General features: G+C 40.1%; 1 protein-coding gene across 1 annotated transcript in view; it reads left to right on the forward strand.

Annotated features, from left to right (window-relative positions):
• The first annotated feature begins 453 nt into the window (after positions 1-453).
• The window catches only part of lamb2 (laminin, beta 2 (laminin S)), a 45630-nt gene continuing 24613 nt past the window's right edge, over positions 454-21470 (forward strand). Inside the window, exons 1-5 of the mRNA XM_072366626.1 lie at positions 454-509; positions 17141-17310; positions 17440-17575; positions 20448-20521; positions 20600-20788. Coding sequence (XP_072222727.1) covers positions 479-509; positions 17141-17310; positions 17440-17575; positions 20448-20521; positions 20600-20788 — 600 coding nt within the window. The 5' untranslated portion in view covers positions 454-478. The remainder of the gene's footprint in view (positions 510-17140; positions 17311-17439; positions 17576-20447; positions 20522-20599; positions 20789-21470) is intronic.

Here is a 21470-nt window from a genome sequence, read left to right on the forward strand (position 1 = left end):
AGGAAACCGTTTCCTTCGGAACACGGAGGCGAGCATCTGAAACGGGACCGAAACGGTGAGCTCACTTTCAGTCTGCCACTTGCTGACTTTTGAAATAAACGTGAACGGTTGAAGTCTCATATGATAGAACCGATTTCAATCCTTATGTTTTAATTGACCGTTTAAACAACGCGGGGATTTATGTGGCCGCAAATGAGACAGAAATGTGAAAAATAAAAAATAAAACCTAAAAGCCCACGAAGGACACTTTGGGTATCGAGTTGGAAAAAGTGAAAACCGAACTTCACCTCAACAGCTGCACCGATTTTTAAATGCACCACGACTTCATCATGAATATTTAATGTTCAATAAATATCACAAAAGATAAATGATATGTAAAGTATCTGCTGGTTGAAGCTACTTTCTCCGTGTTTTATGTGCAGTTGACTTGAACACAAATTGTTGCCTGTCACAGGTTGGGGTTGATGCGCGCTCAGAGATGCAAGCCTCACTATTAATGTTCGTCTGTGGTAAGTAGACTGTACACCACGCTTTGAAGTCGACCCGTGTTCTCTGCTGCATAACAAGTCCTTAGAAGTGATTCATTGAACAGGTATGGCGGCTAAGAAGTGTCTCCAGGTCACTGGGCTTTCTTTGATTAGTGTATAGAAAATGTGGAGCCTATGGTGGACAGCAGGTTCAGCCAGTAAGCCTGTGTTTTGCAGTGATGAAAATGATGATGATGCCTCTGGGGTAAAGACATTTTCATGTGACTTCTCTTCAGTCATCTGTTCTCAGGAACACTTTTTTTCAGAGATCTCAGGCCGAAAATGTTTTTGGTTTTTTTTCTAGGTATTGGTCAGTCTTTCTCTTTGAGTCTAAAATTTTTTACACTGTAACAGCTGCGGAAAAATACATTTACAGTTCAAAGCGGCTGTTTTTGTTGGTTTTACTCTCAACAGATTTGTCTCTTTGTCAGTTTTGTTCACCCCCAGCACAGATCACCAATGTGACTTCGCACAGTTTTCAGTCAGTAGAGCTACAAACTGTACAAAACACAAAGAAGCCTGAACATACATGATGTGAAGCTGATGGGAGCACTGACCCCTGCATCTCGCTCCACTGAGATAAGATAGCTGATGTTTCTTTTTTAGGGCCTCTGGTGCCCTCAGGGTCTGTGGGGTCATCCCTGTCTGTCTCTGTGGATCTCTGTGGGTGGTGTCGCTCTGTTTATGGTCCTCCTAAAACAGGCCAGCTGAATCCGCAAATAGAGACACCCACTCCGCACCTAAGGCATTAACGAAGACCGTTCTCAATATGCGTGTCCAGTATTGTATGTAAGTGAGGGTAAAAACTAAAGCTAAAATAGCACATAAATGATAAAGGGATTTTACTCGTATAGAGCTTTTCTAGGCTAGTGGACCACTGAAAGTGTTTTTTACACTACATGGCACTTTGTGTACTGAAAACCATCACTGAGTGCAAGATTTATCTGACAAATAACCCTCAATAAAATGTATCCTAAAGCATTGTTCCCTGCCGTCAGACGACAATTAACTTAATGCTTGACCTAATTTCTATTAGTCCCTGCTGTTAGCACCCAGAGTGTCCTTTACTGATAATAACAGTGGGTCTTTAAGATGACTGAAGGAAGTCAGCAGGTGGTAACAAAACTCACTGACACACTGATCTGTAACCTTTTCTTCTTTTGGTACTTTTCTGACATATTAAGTGTCTCATTTTAACACAACTTAATTGAATATACAGCTGAAGCCAAACAATGGTTAAGCAGTTCATATTGAATATAATAATAGTATTAGATATCCACTGAGACTGATGAGGCCTCTCCTCAGAACACGTGGTGTATTTGAGCCTTGGTGTGTGGTTTGAACATCCTCGACTGACCACGGTGTGGATTTGCAAGCTCATATTGTTGTTGAAAGGTACATCTCTAGAACAAAGAAATAGCTTTTGCTTGTAGCGTTGCATTTCTTTTACAAAATGCTCTCATTTTGTCAATTCTCAAAAAAGCTCTAAAAAGTCTACTTCACACTTTTGCATTTGTCTGATGATGCCTGGCTAGTTTTGGGGGCATTTCATACTGTAATTATCTTTTTTATTTTTTTCTCTCTGTGCTTTGTGGTTTGAAGTGGACTGGAAGCATTTGGGATTGTGTAATAGTTGGTAGCTTTCACTATTTTACAACTTTATGCCACAGGGAATAGTGAATAGGTGACAGAAAATGAGAATGAAAAAAGATTGGAATGACACGTTGCAACGTTTAGTCCAGCTGGACCGGACAAGTTAGTTTCTGTGTTTCAATGTGATGACAGATGGAGGTTGTTAGATTATTCTCAGTAAACTGATAGTTTCCATGTTTCAGGACATTAAAAGCTTCTTCTTTAGTTGCCTATATGAAATGTTTCAGAGGTATGCAATAAGAGGTAAGGAGTTTTCATTGAGACACGAGTGCAGTTGTCTTGAGATTTTAAGAGTTTTCGAGTTTACGTTCCATATATTGTAACAGTCTTAGATAAATATGTTTACAGTATGAATAATATATCTCAGAGGTAAAAGTCCCTAAAAAAAATAGTTAAAATATATAAGTACAGAAATGAGAGCCACTGAGAGAAGGAAATGAGAGACTATAAAAGTTCTTTTGCTGTCAGTGTAGCAATATGGAGCTGTCTTTTCAAACTCCTGTCACCTCTGAGGAAGAGCTGCGAGGTCAAGGGTCAATTCCAAATCCCCAGGTCAGAGACGGGGTTAATTGGCTTGTGCACAAATGAATGTATGTGTCAGTCCAAGTGTCTGTTTGATGAAAGAGAAAGAGACAGAGAGAGGACGAAAGGACTGACTTTGATGACCGGGACAAAGGAATCAGCAGGGATTTGCGTTTTCTCTTTTTTTACTTTCTTTTTCTGATTCCCTCAAGCAACGGGATAGAAGTGTGTAAGTGTAATGTTTTAAATAACTGCATGAATTTGTGTGATTAAATGAAGGTGAAGAACATAAAAAGAGAAGATCAGGATTTTCCTTATAACCCAACATGCATCCTCAGTAATTAACCTTTTCTCCACTTCCACGTGGATAAATGTGTTTGTAAGTGTCTAGGGATGGGGCTTTGTTAAACGAGTGATGTCATCCTGAGTAGTGTTTATGTGGCCAGGTGAGAGTGGGCTAGTGGGAGCAAGAGGAGTGTGTTCCCGCGGCTTTTGCAAGCGACAGCCTCCGGAAGTGTGTGGATACCAGAACAATGGAGTGGTAAAGCCTACCAACCACCAGCACTAAAACAGAGAGAAAGAGAGGCTGAAAAAGTAAAGAGGTGGGGGGAAGGGTTGGATGGAATCAGGAGGACAAAGAGAAAGAAAGACAGACTTTCTGCACGGAAGAAAGGCAAGGGAGCTGGGGGGGGGCAGGCTTGTTATATGAAAGGACGGTGAGTTAGGTTTCTCCATCTTGTTGACAGGGGCTTTTCCTGATTAAAAGAGGAGGTGGGGATGAAAGCGGAGGGGGAGGACGAGAAGGGGGAGGTTAAAGGGGGGGGGGGGTGGAATAGGAAATGGAGCTGGTCTCATTAAACACAATGGAGTGGCTGGTACGGTGGTGAACATGAGCAGAGCTGCTGCGTGTTAACAATGTTGAGGTGTACAGGTGTGCTGCAAGAAAAAACACAAACTTTTTGGAAAATTGACTGAAGCTGTTGATGATATTTAAGACACTGAACTGTTCACATACAGAGCTCTGCAAAAGTCTTGATCCTGCCCTCATTTCTTTATATTTTCTTCCAAGCAGCCATACTTTCTTGTCATCTTTTGATGTGGTCTTGAGCAATAAATTAAAATAATAAGTTGTTCTTAAGACATTGGCTGCTTTTTCACTTAGTCCAGTCCTTGTGCCAGAACATTTTAATGGGAATTGTATTTTTTTTTGTTTGCAAAGCCACAGAACACTGACATATAAATCATTCAAGTTTTAAAAGCCAGCTAAGTCAAGGGTGAACTAGTGTTAAATGGCATCAACAGGTCTGTTGTTATTAGCAGCCTGTTGCAAAGACATGTTTTTTCGCCCCGTTTGTAGGTACAAAAATACTAAAGATAACACAGTTTAATAGAAATATAATTTTTTTTTCACCAACACAGTGATTCCCGGAGAGCTATTCGGATAAATTTTGAACAAAGTCCAAGAAACTGGACAAGTGGAGGCCAATGAGAGAAACGACAGGTCTGAAAAAAAAAACAAAACTATCTACAACAGATTAACAGTTTCTAAAAGTGATGTCCTTCAGAAATAGGAAAAAAAAATTCCTGACACAGGACCTGAGAGATGCATCTGGACCTTCAGTTGATCTACTGTTGGCCCAAGCCTCATCAGAAATGGTCTCCATGGAAGGGTGGCTGTCAAGAAGCCATTCTTAAGGAAGGGAAATAGGGAGAAAAGGCTGAGCTATGCCAAATGACACAAGAAGTGGACTGAAAATCAGTGGCAACAGGTTCTTATGGAGGGATGAATCCTCCCCAGAGCCCGGACCTCAACATTACTGAAGCAGTGTGGGATCATCTGACAGAGAACAGAACAAAAGGCAGCCGACATCCAAAGAAGAGCTTTGGGGTGTCCTTCAAGAAGCCTGGAGACCTATTCCTGAAGACTACTTAAAGGAATGACGGAAAGCTTGTTTAAGAGGGTTCAGGCTGTGTTGGAGAATAAAGGAGCTCAGAGCAAATATTGACTTTAAAGCTCCTTAGAATTGTACAAACACTCTTTTTGCCTTTTATATTGTATTTGTATTTATGTTTGCACACATTTCAATAAATTGCTCCTCCTATTTCACATTTTTTTTGTCAATTTATAAAGAAATTAGGTATGGTTCAAGGTGTGGACTTTTGCGTAGGACCCTATAGCTTTTATTATATAACATTATTCAGACACTGTCTGCATACTGTCTTTTTACAGTATCTGACAATGACAGCAAGCTTGTTGATGGTTGATCTGATCTGTAAAAGGACTTTGTACTGTGCTGTCTAGTCTTGCACAAATGGAAAATGTCACAATCATACCATGGTGTTTTCTGTAAGTTTTGATGTATGTCTGAACGGAAGAGATAAACTGAACATCAAGCCTTTTTTCAGTAGACCAATAGCTATTTGACATTTTAAGCTTAGACAGGAGTCTAAATTGATTTGAATAACTTTGCTTCTCATCAATGCAAAATAAAACAGTATTTTGTGGTGCGGTGTCCGCGAGAGGATCTCTGCATACTGAGAAGTCAAAGGTGGAGGTCAGAAAGGACTTCAGAGGCCTGTAATGCATTGTTTTTGTATATGTGAATAAATTCATGTCATCAACAAGCATGGAATAGCTATATGGATGTATGGATATATAAAGATGGTGGCTTCAAGATAAACACAGATTAATTTCTGTCACGTCTCAACAATTTATTTATGTTGGAAAAAATGGTTTTGTTGCTACGAGCCAAAGGCTTGTCTAACAAAGTTCTGACCAGGTGTGTCTCGTGCAGCTTGTTAAAAAGCATCGACGGCAGCTCTCGACATCTAATTATCTAACTGCAGACAAGCATCGATTACAGTGTGTACCTGGATGGAAAGGAAGAAGGAAGTAGAGATGCATACAGTTCAGATGCTTATTGTTTTCTTGAGATTTTTCAAATTGGGCTTGTGTTGTCATGGATACACACACACACACACACACACACACACGCACGCACGCACACGCACGCACGTACACACAAGAATCAAATATTGTCTCCTGGCTTGTAAACCCAAGCCAGCTGTGTCATGTATGTTCCAGGTCTCCTTTATTTCTGTTTATGGATAGACCAGGCTATTAAGTTTACATTGAATTAGCTGGTTTTGTGATATTTTCATATCCCTTTATAGAGTTTAAAGTACACATGATGTCAGAACATGTTAATTAAATTGATGCACATTTCATACCTAGCATGTCAAAATGATGGCATTTCTTTCTTTGCATATGCCATCAGTTGCACTGATTTGAGAGAAGAACAATATAATTTTTTTGCTTGAATGAAAAGAAAGTTAAAGTTAACTTAGGTTTCCCATGAAGATGATCTGTAAGTGCTACTCTAGTTAATCCAGAGGCTACACTTCTGAATCAGAGTTCCATTCATCCATTTTCTATACCCGCTTAATCTGTCGGTCGGGTCGCGGGGGGGCTGGAGCCTATCCCAGCAGTCATCAGCGAGAGGCGGGGTGCACCCTGGACAGGTCACCAGTCCATCACAGGGCTACACAGAGACAAACAAGACAAACAACCATGCACACTCACACTCACTCCTAAGGACAATTTAGAGTCACCGATTAACCTAACATGCGTGCTTTTGGACGTTGGGAGGCAGCCGGAGTACCTGGAGAGAACCCACGCATACACGGGGAGAACATGCAAACTCCACACAGAAAGCACACCTGGATGAGTTAGAGTTGGATATGTCAAATACTTTGTTTGAATCATACTGATACTTTCTTTGCGTAAGTTTAAGTTTAAGCCAGCAGTTTCCCTTTGATATAATAAGATAGTTTGTTGAATGTAGGTTTTACATATCAGGAGGATGTAAGAAAAATGATCTGCTGCTGCAAGGTGACTGCAAGGTGTCCAGGTCCTGTGGCTGCAGAACGAGCCCACATCACCAGCCCTCCACCACTATGCTTGACAGTTGGTATGAGGTGTATGAGGTGTTTGTGCTGATATGCTGCGATTGTTTTTCTCCAAACGTGCTTCTGTGCATTATGATCTAACACTTTGGTTCTGATCTGTCCAAAGGACATTGTTCCAGAAGTCTTGTGGTTTGTTTAGATGCAGCTTTGCAAACCTAAGCTGTGGTGCATGTTCTTCTTAGAGAGAAGAGGCTTTCTCCTGCAACCCTTCCACACCAGCCATATTTGTTCAGTCTTTTTCTAATTGTGCTATCATGAACTTTAACATTTAACACGCTAATTGAGGCCTGTAGAGTCTGAGATGTAGCTCTTGGGTTTTTTGCAGTTTCTCAGAGTATTCTAGTCTTTTGGGAGATTGACAGCTCTCTTGAATATTTTCCACTTCTTTTTCACTGTAGAGTGATGGACTCCCAATTTGTTTGGGAATGGCCTTGTAACACCTCCCAGATTGATGGACATAATCATTTACCTCTCTAAGATTGTTGATGTTTTTTCTTCTTGGCATTATGTTAACATATACCTAAATGCTCCTGACCAGCGTGTATGTTGTTCTCAAGTTTTTAGCAACACACCTCCATAAAGAAAAGTGAAATATCCCTATTAGTTGACCTTATGTAACACTGAAACTGCTCAGGTTGTGTTTCTCAAAATGCCTCCAAAGCCAGACATCTCTCATCTATGCCTCCACAGATACTTGGCGGGAAACAAGAAAAAATGTAAAGTATCAATTCCCTTCACTCCTCTCTGTGGGTACACACAGGGTCATCATCAGTTCAGGCCTCACATTGCGCAGCACTCCCAAGTGTACTCTTAATTATTATCAGAGTATTTCATCTTTGGCTTTGGCCACACAGAGGATAAATTCCTCTCTCTTCCACATGTGGCAATTTCAATATTTAAAAGTTAGACTCCACACAGTTATTATAACGCTCACTTTGAGTGATACACGGGAACGTTACTACACTCTGGTGCATATACACAAAAGAAAAAACATAGGTGCAACTGTTGGTAGTTAAATGCAGACAATGATTACACAGATTATCTTTGAATGTGCAGATCACAAACACACATGTTTGCGATGTCTTAAGTCAAGTGTGCTGTAGTTTCCTCTGGGCTTTCCCTATGAGTGGAGCCAGATTTTCTTCATCAGGGGCTCTGATTCGCACCCACAGTGAACCAGGCAGCATTCTGCTCAGCGCTCCATGTCTTTCTGAGCTGCTTCTTAAAACCAGGGCAAAAACAAACCACCATAATAACCCATAATAACCCAACCCATAACCCAAAACCCACAGCAACTCACTTTTTTCGGCTGAGTGACTGAAGTACAAGCTGGTTGACCATCAGGCTGCACCCAACATCTGTTGGCCATGTGTGCCTCTTATTTAGCAGATTTATTGAGCTTCAGGCAGACTGACAGGGAGTTTGTGGCCAGTAGTTGGACTAGGAGGAGAAATTTGTAGATATGATCATAATCACTGCACTTTTAAAAATGTCATGTGGTGGGTCTGCACCACTAGCATCGTTAGAGGGGGCTTTGCCATTTATCTTAAACTGACTGACAGACATTTAAAAAGGCTGTTTCACATTGACCTTTCATGAATCTAAATAAGCGTTAATTGTAGACATGGGAATGAAGGACTGCAGGTTGAACACTGACTATACTTGACATGTTTCCTGTACTCTGAAAGAATAGCAAACATTGTTCGCTCCACTCTCCCCTGTCCACCTGTTGCTTGTGGTGCCTCATTCCCTATTCTCTCTCCAGCGTAGAGTGATTCAGACATTTCCAGGATCGGACAGGAATGCGAGTGTGTCCTCCAGTGCGACCAGCTGCTTCTCAGTGCCATGCCTTGTTAATCTATCAGTCTGTGTAATGGCCAGCGTCTGGCCTCGCTCTTTGAAACCGTCTGTTTGACTGTCAGCTCGGCAGTCAGTAGCACACTTGGAAACAGCCGAGGAAGACCGAAAGATGGTATCAGGCCAAGACAACATATAATGAATGCAATCAAATGATATGAAAAATTAATGCTAATAACCTATCTGTCCACGCTTTTTAATACACAAATTATTTTAAAAACCGTGATAAACAGCTTTTCTTTGTTTGTTTTACACCAGCTATCAGTGTTTGTCCAGGTTCTTATGAATCCTGCAACAAGAACGTTACAACAATCAGGATTAAACTGATTATTGATCTTTTAGAGACATTTTCTTGCTAGATGCATGAGAAGGTTGTCTCTTTTGGCAATTTCCTCTGAACCAAATCTTTTTTGTCTGCTTTCAGCTTTTTCCAAGTTGAACTTTGTGCTATTTGGGTGCTTCTTTTAGAAGTGTCTACAAGAATGATTCAAACCATCTCCAAATCATCCTGAAGGAATTTGGAGCTGTAGACCAAACCAGAACTGGGCCCATGTCTAAACCATAAGGTTCAGATAAATAGAATAATTTGAAAATGATTTTGGAGAAATCCTGGTTGATGTAAAGATGCTGAGCTAATAACTGTAATCTGTAATAAACGGAATGCTAAACTGAGTTTTATTCTCCAAAGTAATTTAAATGGACAAGTTATGAATTGAGTCATAGCTATTTTAGAAGGTAGTAGCACAGTTCTCAGGCCCATCAACTACACTGCTCTGGACATAATTCCCTCTTTTTTTTTAAAATGTTTGACATGAAGGTCAGTGACCATTTTTATAAGTTAGGGCTTAGGTTCTAATTAAGGGAGGTCGGTAGCAGTGAAGGAGGTGAACAGTAGGGTAGAATGGGTAGCCAGATCTGTTTTGAACATAAAAAGGGAAGAGAGATGAGAGGCAAGAGCTGGGAATAATAAAAGAGGCGAGTGGGGAGGAGAATAGCTGTCTGTTTGGTTGTGGGAGCTGACCATCCATCAGCTAAGTGCAGAGCAAAGAGAAGACAAAGACACACAGAGAGAATGTAAACTAATTAGCCAGGAGGAGTTAAAAATAAAATACTGTTGACTTTTCTTTGCCGTAGTCTTAAAGTAGCTGTCAGATGGTGGGTGCTGAACATATCTGTGCTGCTTTTTAATGCCAGACTCACTCAGGTCAGGTATTCAGCTCACAGAAGCATAATTTGATGCTATTTTATGCTATACTTGTCTGTTGACTGCCCCGGGCGAGCTGATACTGGATATGACTGGGCTGTCGTTTTTATACCACTGACAGTGCTTTGTTCATGTGCTCCCAGCATACTTCTCACCTTCTTATCCCTCCTCCTGCAGAGCAAATGCATGTGTGTGTATGTCCATGTGCGCCTTCTTGTCCATCTGTTTGTTTATTTACTTGTTTTTGCCTTCTGCATTGTTTGTGCTGGTAAATGTAACAGCAAACTGTGTCTCGCCAGCTTGTTCCACAGGAATGTGCCACATTCGTGTCACATCTCACTCCGGAGCTGGAGGATTTACTTACTTTCTGGGATTAGATGAGTACGAATGGGTGACAAATTAAAGGGAAAAAACTAACTAAACTAACAGGAAAACAGACGTTATTCCCAGGGGGATTTTCCCCAGCAACAACTTGCTAGTCATACAAAGTATAGCAGATGGATATTCCTATAAAGTATATGTGGGTGTGCACTGCAGCTACTCTGACAGATAAGTGCTCCTTAAACAAGTGAGAGGGTGGCCATGAACATGTGGCTGCTTGTGATTATGGTTAAGAAAACTTTAATAGGCTTGGAAGTATGACAAAAATAAAATTTTATATACATACTTATTTTGATTCACAATTTTATTTAATTTGACCCCTCTTCATTAACAAAACAGCATTCAAAAGTAGTTTTCTCCCCCAACTTGTGCCATATGTGCAACATCAATAAACTCCATTAACAAAAGCAGCACTTGCCAAGTTGTTAATGGGCTTTATTGGTCTAAAAATGTTTAATGATGAAACACCAGTGGCAGGGGACGTCAGGAAAAACATTGGCAATAAAATGTCACAGAGTTGCATTGAGCTGCCCGACAATCTTGTTTGTTTCAAAAAACAAAAGAAAAAGGGCTTTCCAAATCCAAACGAAGCCAGGCTAACTTGTCGTATCTGGTACAAAATGCCAGCTCTTGTGTAATTTCCTTCTACTGGTGCCCTGTTTATTCATACAGGGTGAAAACACACATATTGCTCCCTTATTTTTTGGTGCTGAAACAGATTTGTTGTGCAGCTACACAGGCATCTTACCAGTTTCATAGCGAGTGTTACGTGTGGGAATTCAGACCACAAACTTTTTTGTCGTGGCATTGCTGCCTGCGCAATCTTTCACCTTTGGCAACACCCATAAAATACGCAGACTTTTGTGAAAACTGTTGCTGATTTAGCTCAAATTGGGAAGGCGGAGGTTGACCAGTTGAAACCAAATGGGAGTCACTTTTTAACTGTTGGTAAAGGAAGCTGGCATTTAATGTAGTCAATCAGCCTCCTTCAAGTTTGAAAAATAGGCATCACACTAAAAATCTAGAAAGCACAGGTTTTCAGCATTTAGCCGCTGCATCACGTGCATCACTGACCTGGTGTGAATTCTCGGTTAATATGACAAGTAAAATTTGTGGTGTTTGCACATGTAACTTACATACCACACAGATGACATGAAGCCGGCATCACTTTTAGTTCAGATATTTCATTATTATCACATTATTTGCAAACCAAACCACTTTCATATCACTGAGCTAATACAACGGCCTCTTCGATATTATTATGTTGTTTTCAGCGGCTGTTGCTACCATTACTAAAGCCTGTGGGGGGGTTAAAAAAAGCTGCCTGGGACCTAAAAGTCACTGGTTCCTTTCCTGAACCAACTAGAAAAAGAGGGGCCTGGGCTTGTGCTTGATTCCTCATAGCTGCCATTGAACCACCAAAGAATGGTGACAGATTATATGACTGTAACTACAGAGAACTGGTAGTGCTGCGGTTTTAGAGATGGGTGCGTAGTTGTTGTTCCCATTACTTAAAATAAAAAAGAAATAGAATCAATCAAGTTCATTCAATAGATTTTCTATCTACCCCACTTGAATGTATAACGTGGCAATATCAATTTATCAATCATGGCAATCACAACCAGGCTGTACTGTATAGCTAGATGTGATTATATGTAATTTAACCAAGGCATGCTTTTATATTCTCTTGTTCAAGTTAAATGAACATTTCAGTGCCTTCCTTTTATCTGCATGTCAAGATTAACTTTTTTCTTTTGGTTTGCTTGATTTACTGTACTTTGACATTGCTATGCAATAAACACCAAAAGAAAAAAGATATTCCTGATGTTTTTGGGCTTAAGAAAGGATGCTGTTGCGATGTACACCACCTGCCCTGAAGGAAACTTTGTGTTATAGGTATCTCAACCCAAAAAAAGCTCCATCGCATGCAACAGATTTGTTTTTGAAGGACACGAAAGACTCTGGGGCATCAGAGAGTTGATTTGTGTGTGAGAATGTTGTGTGCTGAACCTTCTCTCTGCTGAGACTGCCCAGAAGCAGAGTGGGAATCAAAGGCCAGAACGAAAGCCATGAACAAAGGCAGAGCTCACCTGAAGGGAGTGGGTCAAGAGTGGAATTTGTTTGTGGATATTAAACTGGATGCCCTGCAGACTACACAGTGCATTCTGCCTCATGTGGCAGGCCTTTTGGCTAAGCAACAGATTTCAGTCTCGTTTGGCATGAGCATAATGATGCCTTTTTAAAAAATTGTGAGCTAGCAATCGTTTCAGAATATGGGACAGTTTTTGATTATATATGACATCTAAAGTAAAAGCAATGCTTATGATGTCATACAATGAGTATTTTACGTAAACTAAGAATAAACTAAACTTGACCTGCTGTTTTAGACGCGCACACACACACACACACACACATAAACGCACACACACACACACACACACACACACACACACACACCAGTCAGCAAAAGCACCACAGCCTCCCTCTGTTTTCTCATCTGTCAGCCTGCATTCCTTCTTGCCTCTCCATTAATGGCTACAGAGAGAAGAACAAGAATAAGAGCAACTACAGAAGCCCCGAACACACCTTAAATCTGTGCTCTGACGTAAGAATTGTAATATAATTGATTGACAGAACATTTCCCCTTCCCTCATACACTCCTGGATTTCTCACTCACCCTGAGTCAAGTCATCTGGAGCTGTGTAAGAAGTGCTGGTTTAAGTAGTGTCTTTTTTAAACTGTATGGTTACAGCTGGACATTCGGTTGTAATGCTGCTCAGTATATTGAAAATTCTAAAATAGATAAATGAAAATGTTTATTTCATCTTGAGTTACTTGTTGTAAAAGAGCAGTTCATTTACATTTGCTTTCTCATTGACAATACTGACTGAAGTGGTCTGAGGAATGGCCTCGGGCAGCATTTTGTTAAGCTGGCGTCAAGCTTCAAGATGGTTGATTGTGCACTTTTTCTCAGCAAATCCCAACTGTTTGAGGTTTGAGTCTGGACATCTGTTAGTTAAGAAAGAAATGCTCAACATTGTCTCCAGCTAGGTATTGTTGCTAGCACTTAAATTAAATCACACATCAAGGAGTCAGCAGTTGGCTATAGTATGTCATCACAGTATCACCAAACGAATGATTGGCTGCAATATAACGTCCTTTCGGGATTGAATAGAACTGAATTGATGCGCTGGCATGGTGCAGGTATTGTCGCCATATCTTTACGGTTGCCACAGTTTAAATAAAGGTCTGGTCAGATGTTGGGGGACCAGGTCATGTGAGATGTGGTCTGCCTAAACAAGACATTCATGTTAACAGGCGCTTTATACTGTAGCTGCAGTTTGTTACAGACCTTCAATTGGTTTGTTGCTTTGTGGTTCGGCCAGCTGTGGCATTGAGCAGTGAAAAATGTTTAACTTTGTGGTTCTGTTATAGCTTCGGATTAGTTATTAGGAGGGATCACAGAGTTTGTCATCACTCTTGGAGACAGAGCACTGATAAAATTGGGACATAATCATTGCTTTAGTGCTAAAATGTGTGAATTAAGAATGCATATGATATTCATTGAAGAGGACTAACTTGAGTGGCTGAAAATGTCCCAATTTGGCCATCCTGTCATTTAGAACTGCATAACATGATATAGTGTGATAATACAGTGCAAATTATTTTGCATGCCTTTTATTCATGGCGCTGCTGTGACATCATCTCAGCTCATGGTGTAATCAGAGGTGTGAAGCTGGTGTAGTTTTTCTCAGGCAAACACAGAATGACACAGATGAAAGATGACAATAAACCTAGTGATTATCCGACACATCAGATGTCTGCTTTGCTTCTCCTCCCTCCCTTGTGTTTCTCACACACAGACCTTTGAGAGCGTGCCAATATTTTCCAGAACAGGTAACACATTGTGTCTGGATGCATCTTATCATTATCTGTACAGAGGCTCTGCAGTGTGTTTCTGTCTCAGACGTCTTTCAGACATCATCTCACCCCCTGCGCTTGTGTTTTTTCACAATCTCCTCCTCTCTCAAACAGTCAGATGAAGAACAGGGGAATAAGCCCAAAACAAACTATTTTATCACAGGTCATTTGCTGTGTTATCTCTGTTGATAATGACACTTGCTAAGCAGCTCAGACTGTTAGCTTATCTTGAACAAACCACTATTAGGTTGTGTTTGTGTAGTCAACAAGCACATAGTACATACCTACATTACATTCAATTTGATATTGAAGCATCAGTTGTAATGCTGTTATTATGAATGAGGGTGCCTTTGAGCAGAAGTGGGCCATATGTGTTTGTAAAGATGCACAGGTGTGCAGGGATGAACTACAGTGTGTTAACCACATCTGTTTGTTGTTCATCTGGCTGGCACCAGCCTGAGATTTGTCCAGATGCCAGGCAAACACAGATTTCTGTAGAGTGTCCTTGTGAAATCCTCCTTTGCACTGTTCCCAGCAGGCTTCCTATCTACTGCTGACCTCATGGCAGTGTCAGGCCGTGATAGGGCACTGTCTCTGTCTACTGTACCTAAATCAGTGAGTGCAGATCATCCAGGCTCTCACTGTACACCAGCCAATCTTCCTTATGTGTCCAAAACATGGAATATCATTATTCAGCCTCTTTGAGGTGGCATTACCAACCCAGCCCAAAGATTAAAAGTAATCCCAAAGTAAATCAGGCTGTCTGAAAATGGCCAAAAAGAAAAAGATCTGAGACATATATTATGGTGTTTTTAGTAAATATTTGTAGGATTGTTCAAAGAGTCTGAAAAAGACATGAACTGTGCGTGGATAAAGTTATTTGGAAATGTATTGCCTCAGTCCTTTGCGTGCAGCAAGACAGGAGGCCAACTGATGTGGCGTTTCTACAGCTGATACCAATGTGATTTTTAAAATCAGGGCAGCCAATGGCAGAAATTTAATACAGATTTTTCTGTATTCTTTAGCTATCACACCATGACACGATAGACTGCTCAGATAAAGAACAATACGAAAATATGTCAAAGAAAGGCATGACTGCCTTCTGTTCTCATTATTAAGGCTGGCCTGTTCTTTGTTTGGGATTGCTGCAGTACAGGTGTTGTGGAATGCTGAGTAAGAAGAGATGATTTATATTTTGGATGGCTTTTTGTGTTTAAGGTAGCTCTTTGATGCCTTTATTTTAACAGTAATGCTTTAGTGTAAAAAACCCCAGTAAAGATCAGTGATCTAAGTGATCAAGGGAAAAAAAGAGCTTCCACTTCTTCCCCCACCTGCTGCTCATGTCTGCCGTGCTGAAGACTACACGGGCCACTGGTGATGATATCATAGAGGCCCGCAGCTGTGATTACTATAAACATGACACATTTAATAAGTGCACAAAGCCAAGAGCATTTTGCAATTTAACAAAAGCTAAAGTTAGAATGATGGTGAGACTGATTTCTTCATGTTCTGCTCTAAGCAGCTGTTGTTGACCTGCTACAAAATAAAAGTGTCTTGCTAACAGTGCATCAAATATGCATATATGGTTGTTAAATCGTATATGAATGCCTTGACAATTAAAAATAATTCAATGTGGCAGTGATGAGGGTAGTCTCTGGTTTAAATAAACTCGCTTTGATCTGTGACATCAGCATGTTGAGCTGATTGACACAAGAGACTGTGTCATGTATTTCACATTTCTTTTATTGCTTATATTTCCAATGTGAGGTGTCAAACAAATTATGTAAAAAAAAGAATTGGCAAACATTTTCTGATTGCAGAACACGTTCCTATTTTCTCCTATTGAATTCCTTTTGGCTAATTTCTGTAAAAATGCTTTTTGCTTGCAAAAACCTTGTGTCCTAATTGTGTCCCTCCCAGGAAATGTTTCTTTTTTGCGTTTTTAGCTTCTCGACGTTACAATTTTGACAGCTGGGTGAATATGACGCAGACCACTGCAGAGGAGTCCTTCTGTTTATTTCTTTTCAAGGATGTGAGTGTGAATCTTGTTGATTGTCAAACTTGATCCACAGCGTAGGAGTGTTTTGCAGAACGGCAGCCTGTGAGTGTAGAGGAGAAGATTAACACCTGTTGTGGACTGGCTGTAGCCTTACAGCAAGAGCATGGTTGTCTCCTCAAACCAGCTTACATATAGAAACGGACGCACCCACATACACACAGACCAGCAGACACACAGGTCCCAGAGGCATGTAGGAGTGATTCACGTAGATGTCCAGTGGAATGTGTGACGGCTGCTGCTGGTTGTCATGAAAGTTTATGAAGGTTTATTTTAACTCCCACACATAGCCCGACTATTGAGTCACACCAAGGCTCCAGTGCTGAAACAGACACACTCTTATCACTTCATCCGTGGCTGAACATTGGTATTAATCCTCGAAAGTATGTTATATCACGTCACAGTTCGGGAGATTTAGCAATCATAATAACAATTTTTGGGCTTAAGCTACCTATGTTTGACCTGCATTGGTGTATTTCTGGATTTGTTCTGTAACTGGGTCTCTTGTCAGGTCAGTTATTTTGGACCCCAGCAGATAACAGAGCCTGTTAACCTGAGCTAAATCCCCTACCAGTGGATGTTGTCTCAACCCTGAATCAGTTCTCGATGAAGCATCATTTCTAAGTGCAGGGGGGCATTCAAAAATGACAACTGTGCATGATTGCCCTTTAATTAACACAAAGGACAAAATTAATTTGGCTTTTGTTGGTTTTGATTCCTTGTCGGTTAGAATAAACAGATTCTTTTATGGGTTATTTATGCTTTGGTTGGTTTAAACACAGTAGAATAGTGATCCTTATTCACTGATAAGTTTACTGTAACAGTAGCTGTTGTTTTCCTTCAGTTTTACTTCCCATCCTGGAGTCTTGTTCCTCCGGAAGTGATAACAGCTTTTTTAGTCTCAATATTTGGTTCAGAAAGAAAGGTACTGATGAAGTCCACTTTATTTGTCAATTCAAGCTTGTGAATGGGTGCTCTGTTAGGAAATTATGCCAATCCGCACTGTTACTTCCTGCCTCTTTAATCCATTTCCTGTTTCCTTCTTTCCAGTTCTGGCTGCCGCAGTTGGCCAGGAGCCTGACTTCAGCTATGGCTGTGCCCATGGCAGCTGTTACCCAGCAACTGGAGACTTGCTGGTTGGAAGAGAAAAAAACCTGAAGGCCTCGTCCACATGTGGAATGAGAAGAAAAGATCCCTACTGCATTGTCAGTCATTTACAGGTAAGGATGTGTAATATTAAATATATTTTTAATTATCCACCCACAGGATTTCTTTCCTTTCTTTAGATTCTATTTGTTGTTCTGTGACTTCTGACCATGTGACACTAAACTTTTCTCATCTTGCCGTAGGATGAGAAGAAATGTTTCGACTGTGACTCCAGGAGGCCATATGACCCAGTCTACAACACCATCAATCACCGGATAGAGAATGTCATCACCGCCTTCAAACCTCATCGCAAGAAGTCCTGGTGGCAGTCTGAGAATGGTGAGAAGACTTAGCAGTCATCTATGTTCAGCAAGACCGTTTCAGTGTAGTGAAAAAGCTCTACACACCTGAAATTTGCCTGCAATTACTTGAAAATCGACATTGCAGAATACATATTGTCTTTTTATTCACAAGTTGACACACTTTTCCGAAGTATTTATGAAATGTCTGTGACGTACTTTGATCAAAATATGACAAAGAGACATTACGACTATTTGCTTAATCGTTAACTAACACTTTATTAGCATTTCAGTGAACTTACAGTACCTAGCCCGAGAGCTAAAACCCTTGTGTTAACAAACCAAGCTCATATTTCCACTTACCATAGTGATAAAATTGTGGGAAAAATTAAAGAATATGAATTAGAAGTCAGATTTCAGAGTCTGGACATAAACATCAAACAAAGTACTGGTAGGACATTATTTTCTTATTTCTTTCCTAACTATCGGCTGCCGATGAGAATTTTCTTGTAATAACAAAGCAAAAAGTAAGCAAAGTACCGTAAAGTGAACATCCCCATGCTGAGGTACAGCAAAGGCACCACAACTTTATCTTAAAGTTGGGAGGACATAAAGATGAAGAGGTGGACACTCGTTCTCCATGCTGAAAGACGTGACTTAAGAGTCTTCTGCAAATCCAAACGGCTCACTCAATAACATATTTTCAGAACAAAACTCTTCAGAACTAAATCCCTTTACTGACGCTTCTGTTCGCTCTTTTTGTCTCTTTGTATGGCCAAATAACTGCTAATTTGTGCTAATTTGCAAATATAAGTAGGTTAACAGACTGCATACTTTAACATCCAATGTTAGCATGCATCTTAAGAAGCTGTTCTTTGGATTCAGTCTTGCTAAAACTGACTATATGACAACATTTATGGAGTTACCATCTGTGGATACTGGTATCTTGTTAATAATATTTGAAAACAAAGCGCGAACAGAATACAGATGGAAAATTAAAAACTGTGAAAGTTATATTTAAAGAGAAGAAAAAAAGTATAGGTTTCCTAAAGAACAAATCATCCGCTTAGCAAGAAGGGAGAATTGGAAAAAGACCCTAACATTTTATCACGACCACAAGCATGAAGCAACCGGTTGCTCCAACATCCTCTGACCAACAGATCAGCTTAATAACAGAGTAGGTCCCGAGCAGGCTCTGTGGTATCTAATCAGAGGGAAAAAAGAAGAAGAAAAGTCTAAACCTCCGATGGAAGGATAAAACTGAAAGCAGAGAGAGTAAACAAGATAGAGGGAGGCACAGTAATTTGAACAAGGAGAGAAATACATTTAACTATTTTCACATGTAACTGTAAAGATTTGTGCATGCACGGAACGTGGACACAAGACTTATTTCAGTTGTTTGTGAGCAGTGGCACAGTTATGGAGGGCTGCTGATGACAACACAGTGCTGCAACAGACCTAGAATAGAAGCAGGGAGAAACAGAAGAAGGCGAGGGGGCACAGGAAGTATAGAGACTATTTTTACTGCTGCCTTTCCATTGCATCGATGTGGCATTTCTATGGTGCACAGTGGGCCTGTTTGATATGAATTACACTGGATTGATTGTGTTCATTCATTAATTGGAAAGGCAGTTTCCTGGTACTGAATGTAATCATGCCAACTTTTTATTTTAAGGACACAAAGTGAGCATCAGTTCATCAGTGAATTAGGTATGTTTTCTGTCCACTGGTTATGTGGATCTTTTTCATTACATTTGAAGATGCATAGCGAGGCCAAAAACTGTTGCTCAAAATCTGCACTTTTAATTGTTCTCCTTTTCCTTTTGCATGTTCATCCTCTCCTCAGCTCTCTCTTTTCTGTTCTCTGGCTCTGTAAGACAGTTCTTTCTATTCTTTTATGTCATTTTTCCTTTTTCTGTTTCTTGATTTCTTCTTACTTAGTCGGGTGTTTTCATGTAGTTGTTATGACAGTGACCCATCACTGAATAGACAACTAAACTGCCACAAAGACTACTTACTGACATCTAGCGGTCAAGTTTTAGATAGCAACCATGTCAAGTGCCATCCAGTCACTGTGCTAACAATTAAGCACCAATATTGGTCGGCTGAAGTACCTGTCGAAGAGAAAAAGGCAACTTGGCCTCATGATGCAAGATGAGAATGATCATAAATTTCCTAAATGTGTTACCTTAAACCTCTCAAAAAGCAATATTAACTATTTCCATGGCTTTCTTCTTCATTGTCCTCTGAACAGTTCTGTTATTGTCCCTTATCATGGTAGTTATCCAAATGAAAATATGACCGTTCTCCCATGTAGAATGGCCTGCTGCACACATTGACATAAATGGTTCATTCTAAGGTAATAAAAACAGAATTAATTTAGCAAAGCCACTGAATACTTATAGAAACATATCAACTCTTCATTTAAGACCCTTCAAAACCTGCTAAACCCAGAAGTTTAAAAGTTGTTGTCTTTAAAGGCGTTTAGTTTTCAGGCAAAACTTATGTGAGGTGCACTTTTTATGTGCGAGTATGCAAGGACAGGAAACTCCTCTTTGTGCTGCACAAGTCATATAAAACACAGAGAACAGAAGCGAGAGTAGTCCTCAGCATAGAGTGGCCCTTCAGAATTAAGTGCTAAGGAAGTGTGTGGGCTTTTCCGACATGGTCTCTATGTTTCTCTTGCCAGTACTGAATACTTTTTCCTATCAAAAAAAACATCCCTCAAGCCAAGACCACAGTTGCTACTTCATTTAAACTGCCTTCACTTTATGTCAACAAACTAATAGTTAAAGTGATTTATCAATTATTGATCCAAATTAGCTGAATGTGATTGGCTGTAAAATAAATAGTTGGTTTTCTGTAAACTTAGCATTGCTTGCTAACATGTTATCTGTGTCTGTGTTCCTCAGGAAAGTCAGATGTTTTCATTCAGCTGGATCTGGAAGCAGAGTTTCATTTTACTCATCTAATTATGACCTTCAAGGTAAAAGAGAACTGATTGACTTGATCTTAGCAAAATTACCTTAGCAACAAAATTAAATGAAGAAATCTTCTCTTGCAGACTTTCCGTCCAGCGGCGATGCTTATAGAGCGATCGGCAGATTTTGGCCGTACCTGGCAGGTCTATCGTTACTTTGCCAATGACTGTGCTGCTTCCTTTGCTGGAGTCTCCCAGGGTCCTTTGCATAACATTAATGATGTCATCTGTGAGTCACGCTATTCTGACATTGAGCCATCAACAGAGGGAGAGGTGAGTGATGTATTTTCATTTAGTTTGGGTTTTTTGCCTTCATTTTGCCTTAAGCTTTAATAAACTGTTTTTGCTTTGTTCCAGAGATAAATAAGAAGTGCATCACTGTCGTGCCTTTCTTCATAGCACTATTAGTTTATTTTGGTGTAGACTGAATGCAGTCTATGCCCCAAGTTTTAAAATGACCTATCAATTTGTCTCTCTGCCATGTTGAATAGTAATGTTTACAAGGGAGTTTTTCAACAGCATAAGATAAGAGTTATATCAATATATATATACTGTATAAATCCTGGAGTCATGTCAAGACAGACACAGGATCAATTTGACTGAAAATCAACTGGTCAGAAGCATCTGACAGATCAAAAATAAATACAGTGCAGTCCTCCTTTCTTTTTTACTATTACGTTGGTTAGCTGTCGCATGTCGTCATTTTCCTGGTCTAGCCAAATGAACAAGAGAGAACTGATTACAAATGTTTGAGCTTCAGCCTCTGCTCTCTGTCTGATGTTAGGAGAAAATTGTAACGCTATAATAGCTTTGAATCTAACAAACAGTGTTTTGATAGTTAATACAGTGTCCCCAGGTGATGTAACAGTTTCTGTATTTCAAACCACACAATTATAACACTGACCTCAAAATATGAGCAGTGTAAAGTGAACAGTGTATGAATAAATATTATATA

Source organism: Leuresthes tenuis, unplaced genomic scaffold (genome assembly GCF_036924035.1).
Source record: "Leuresthes tenuis unplaced genomic scaffold, fLeuTen1.0.hap1 SCAF_16, whole genome shotgun sequence".
Lineage (NCBI taxonomy): Eukaryota > Metazoa > Chordata > Actinopteri > Atheriniformes > Atherinopsidae > Leuresthes > Leuresthes tenuis.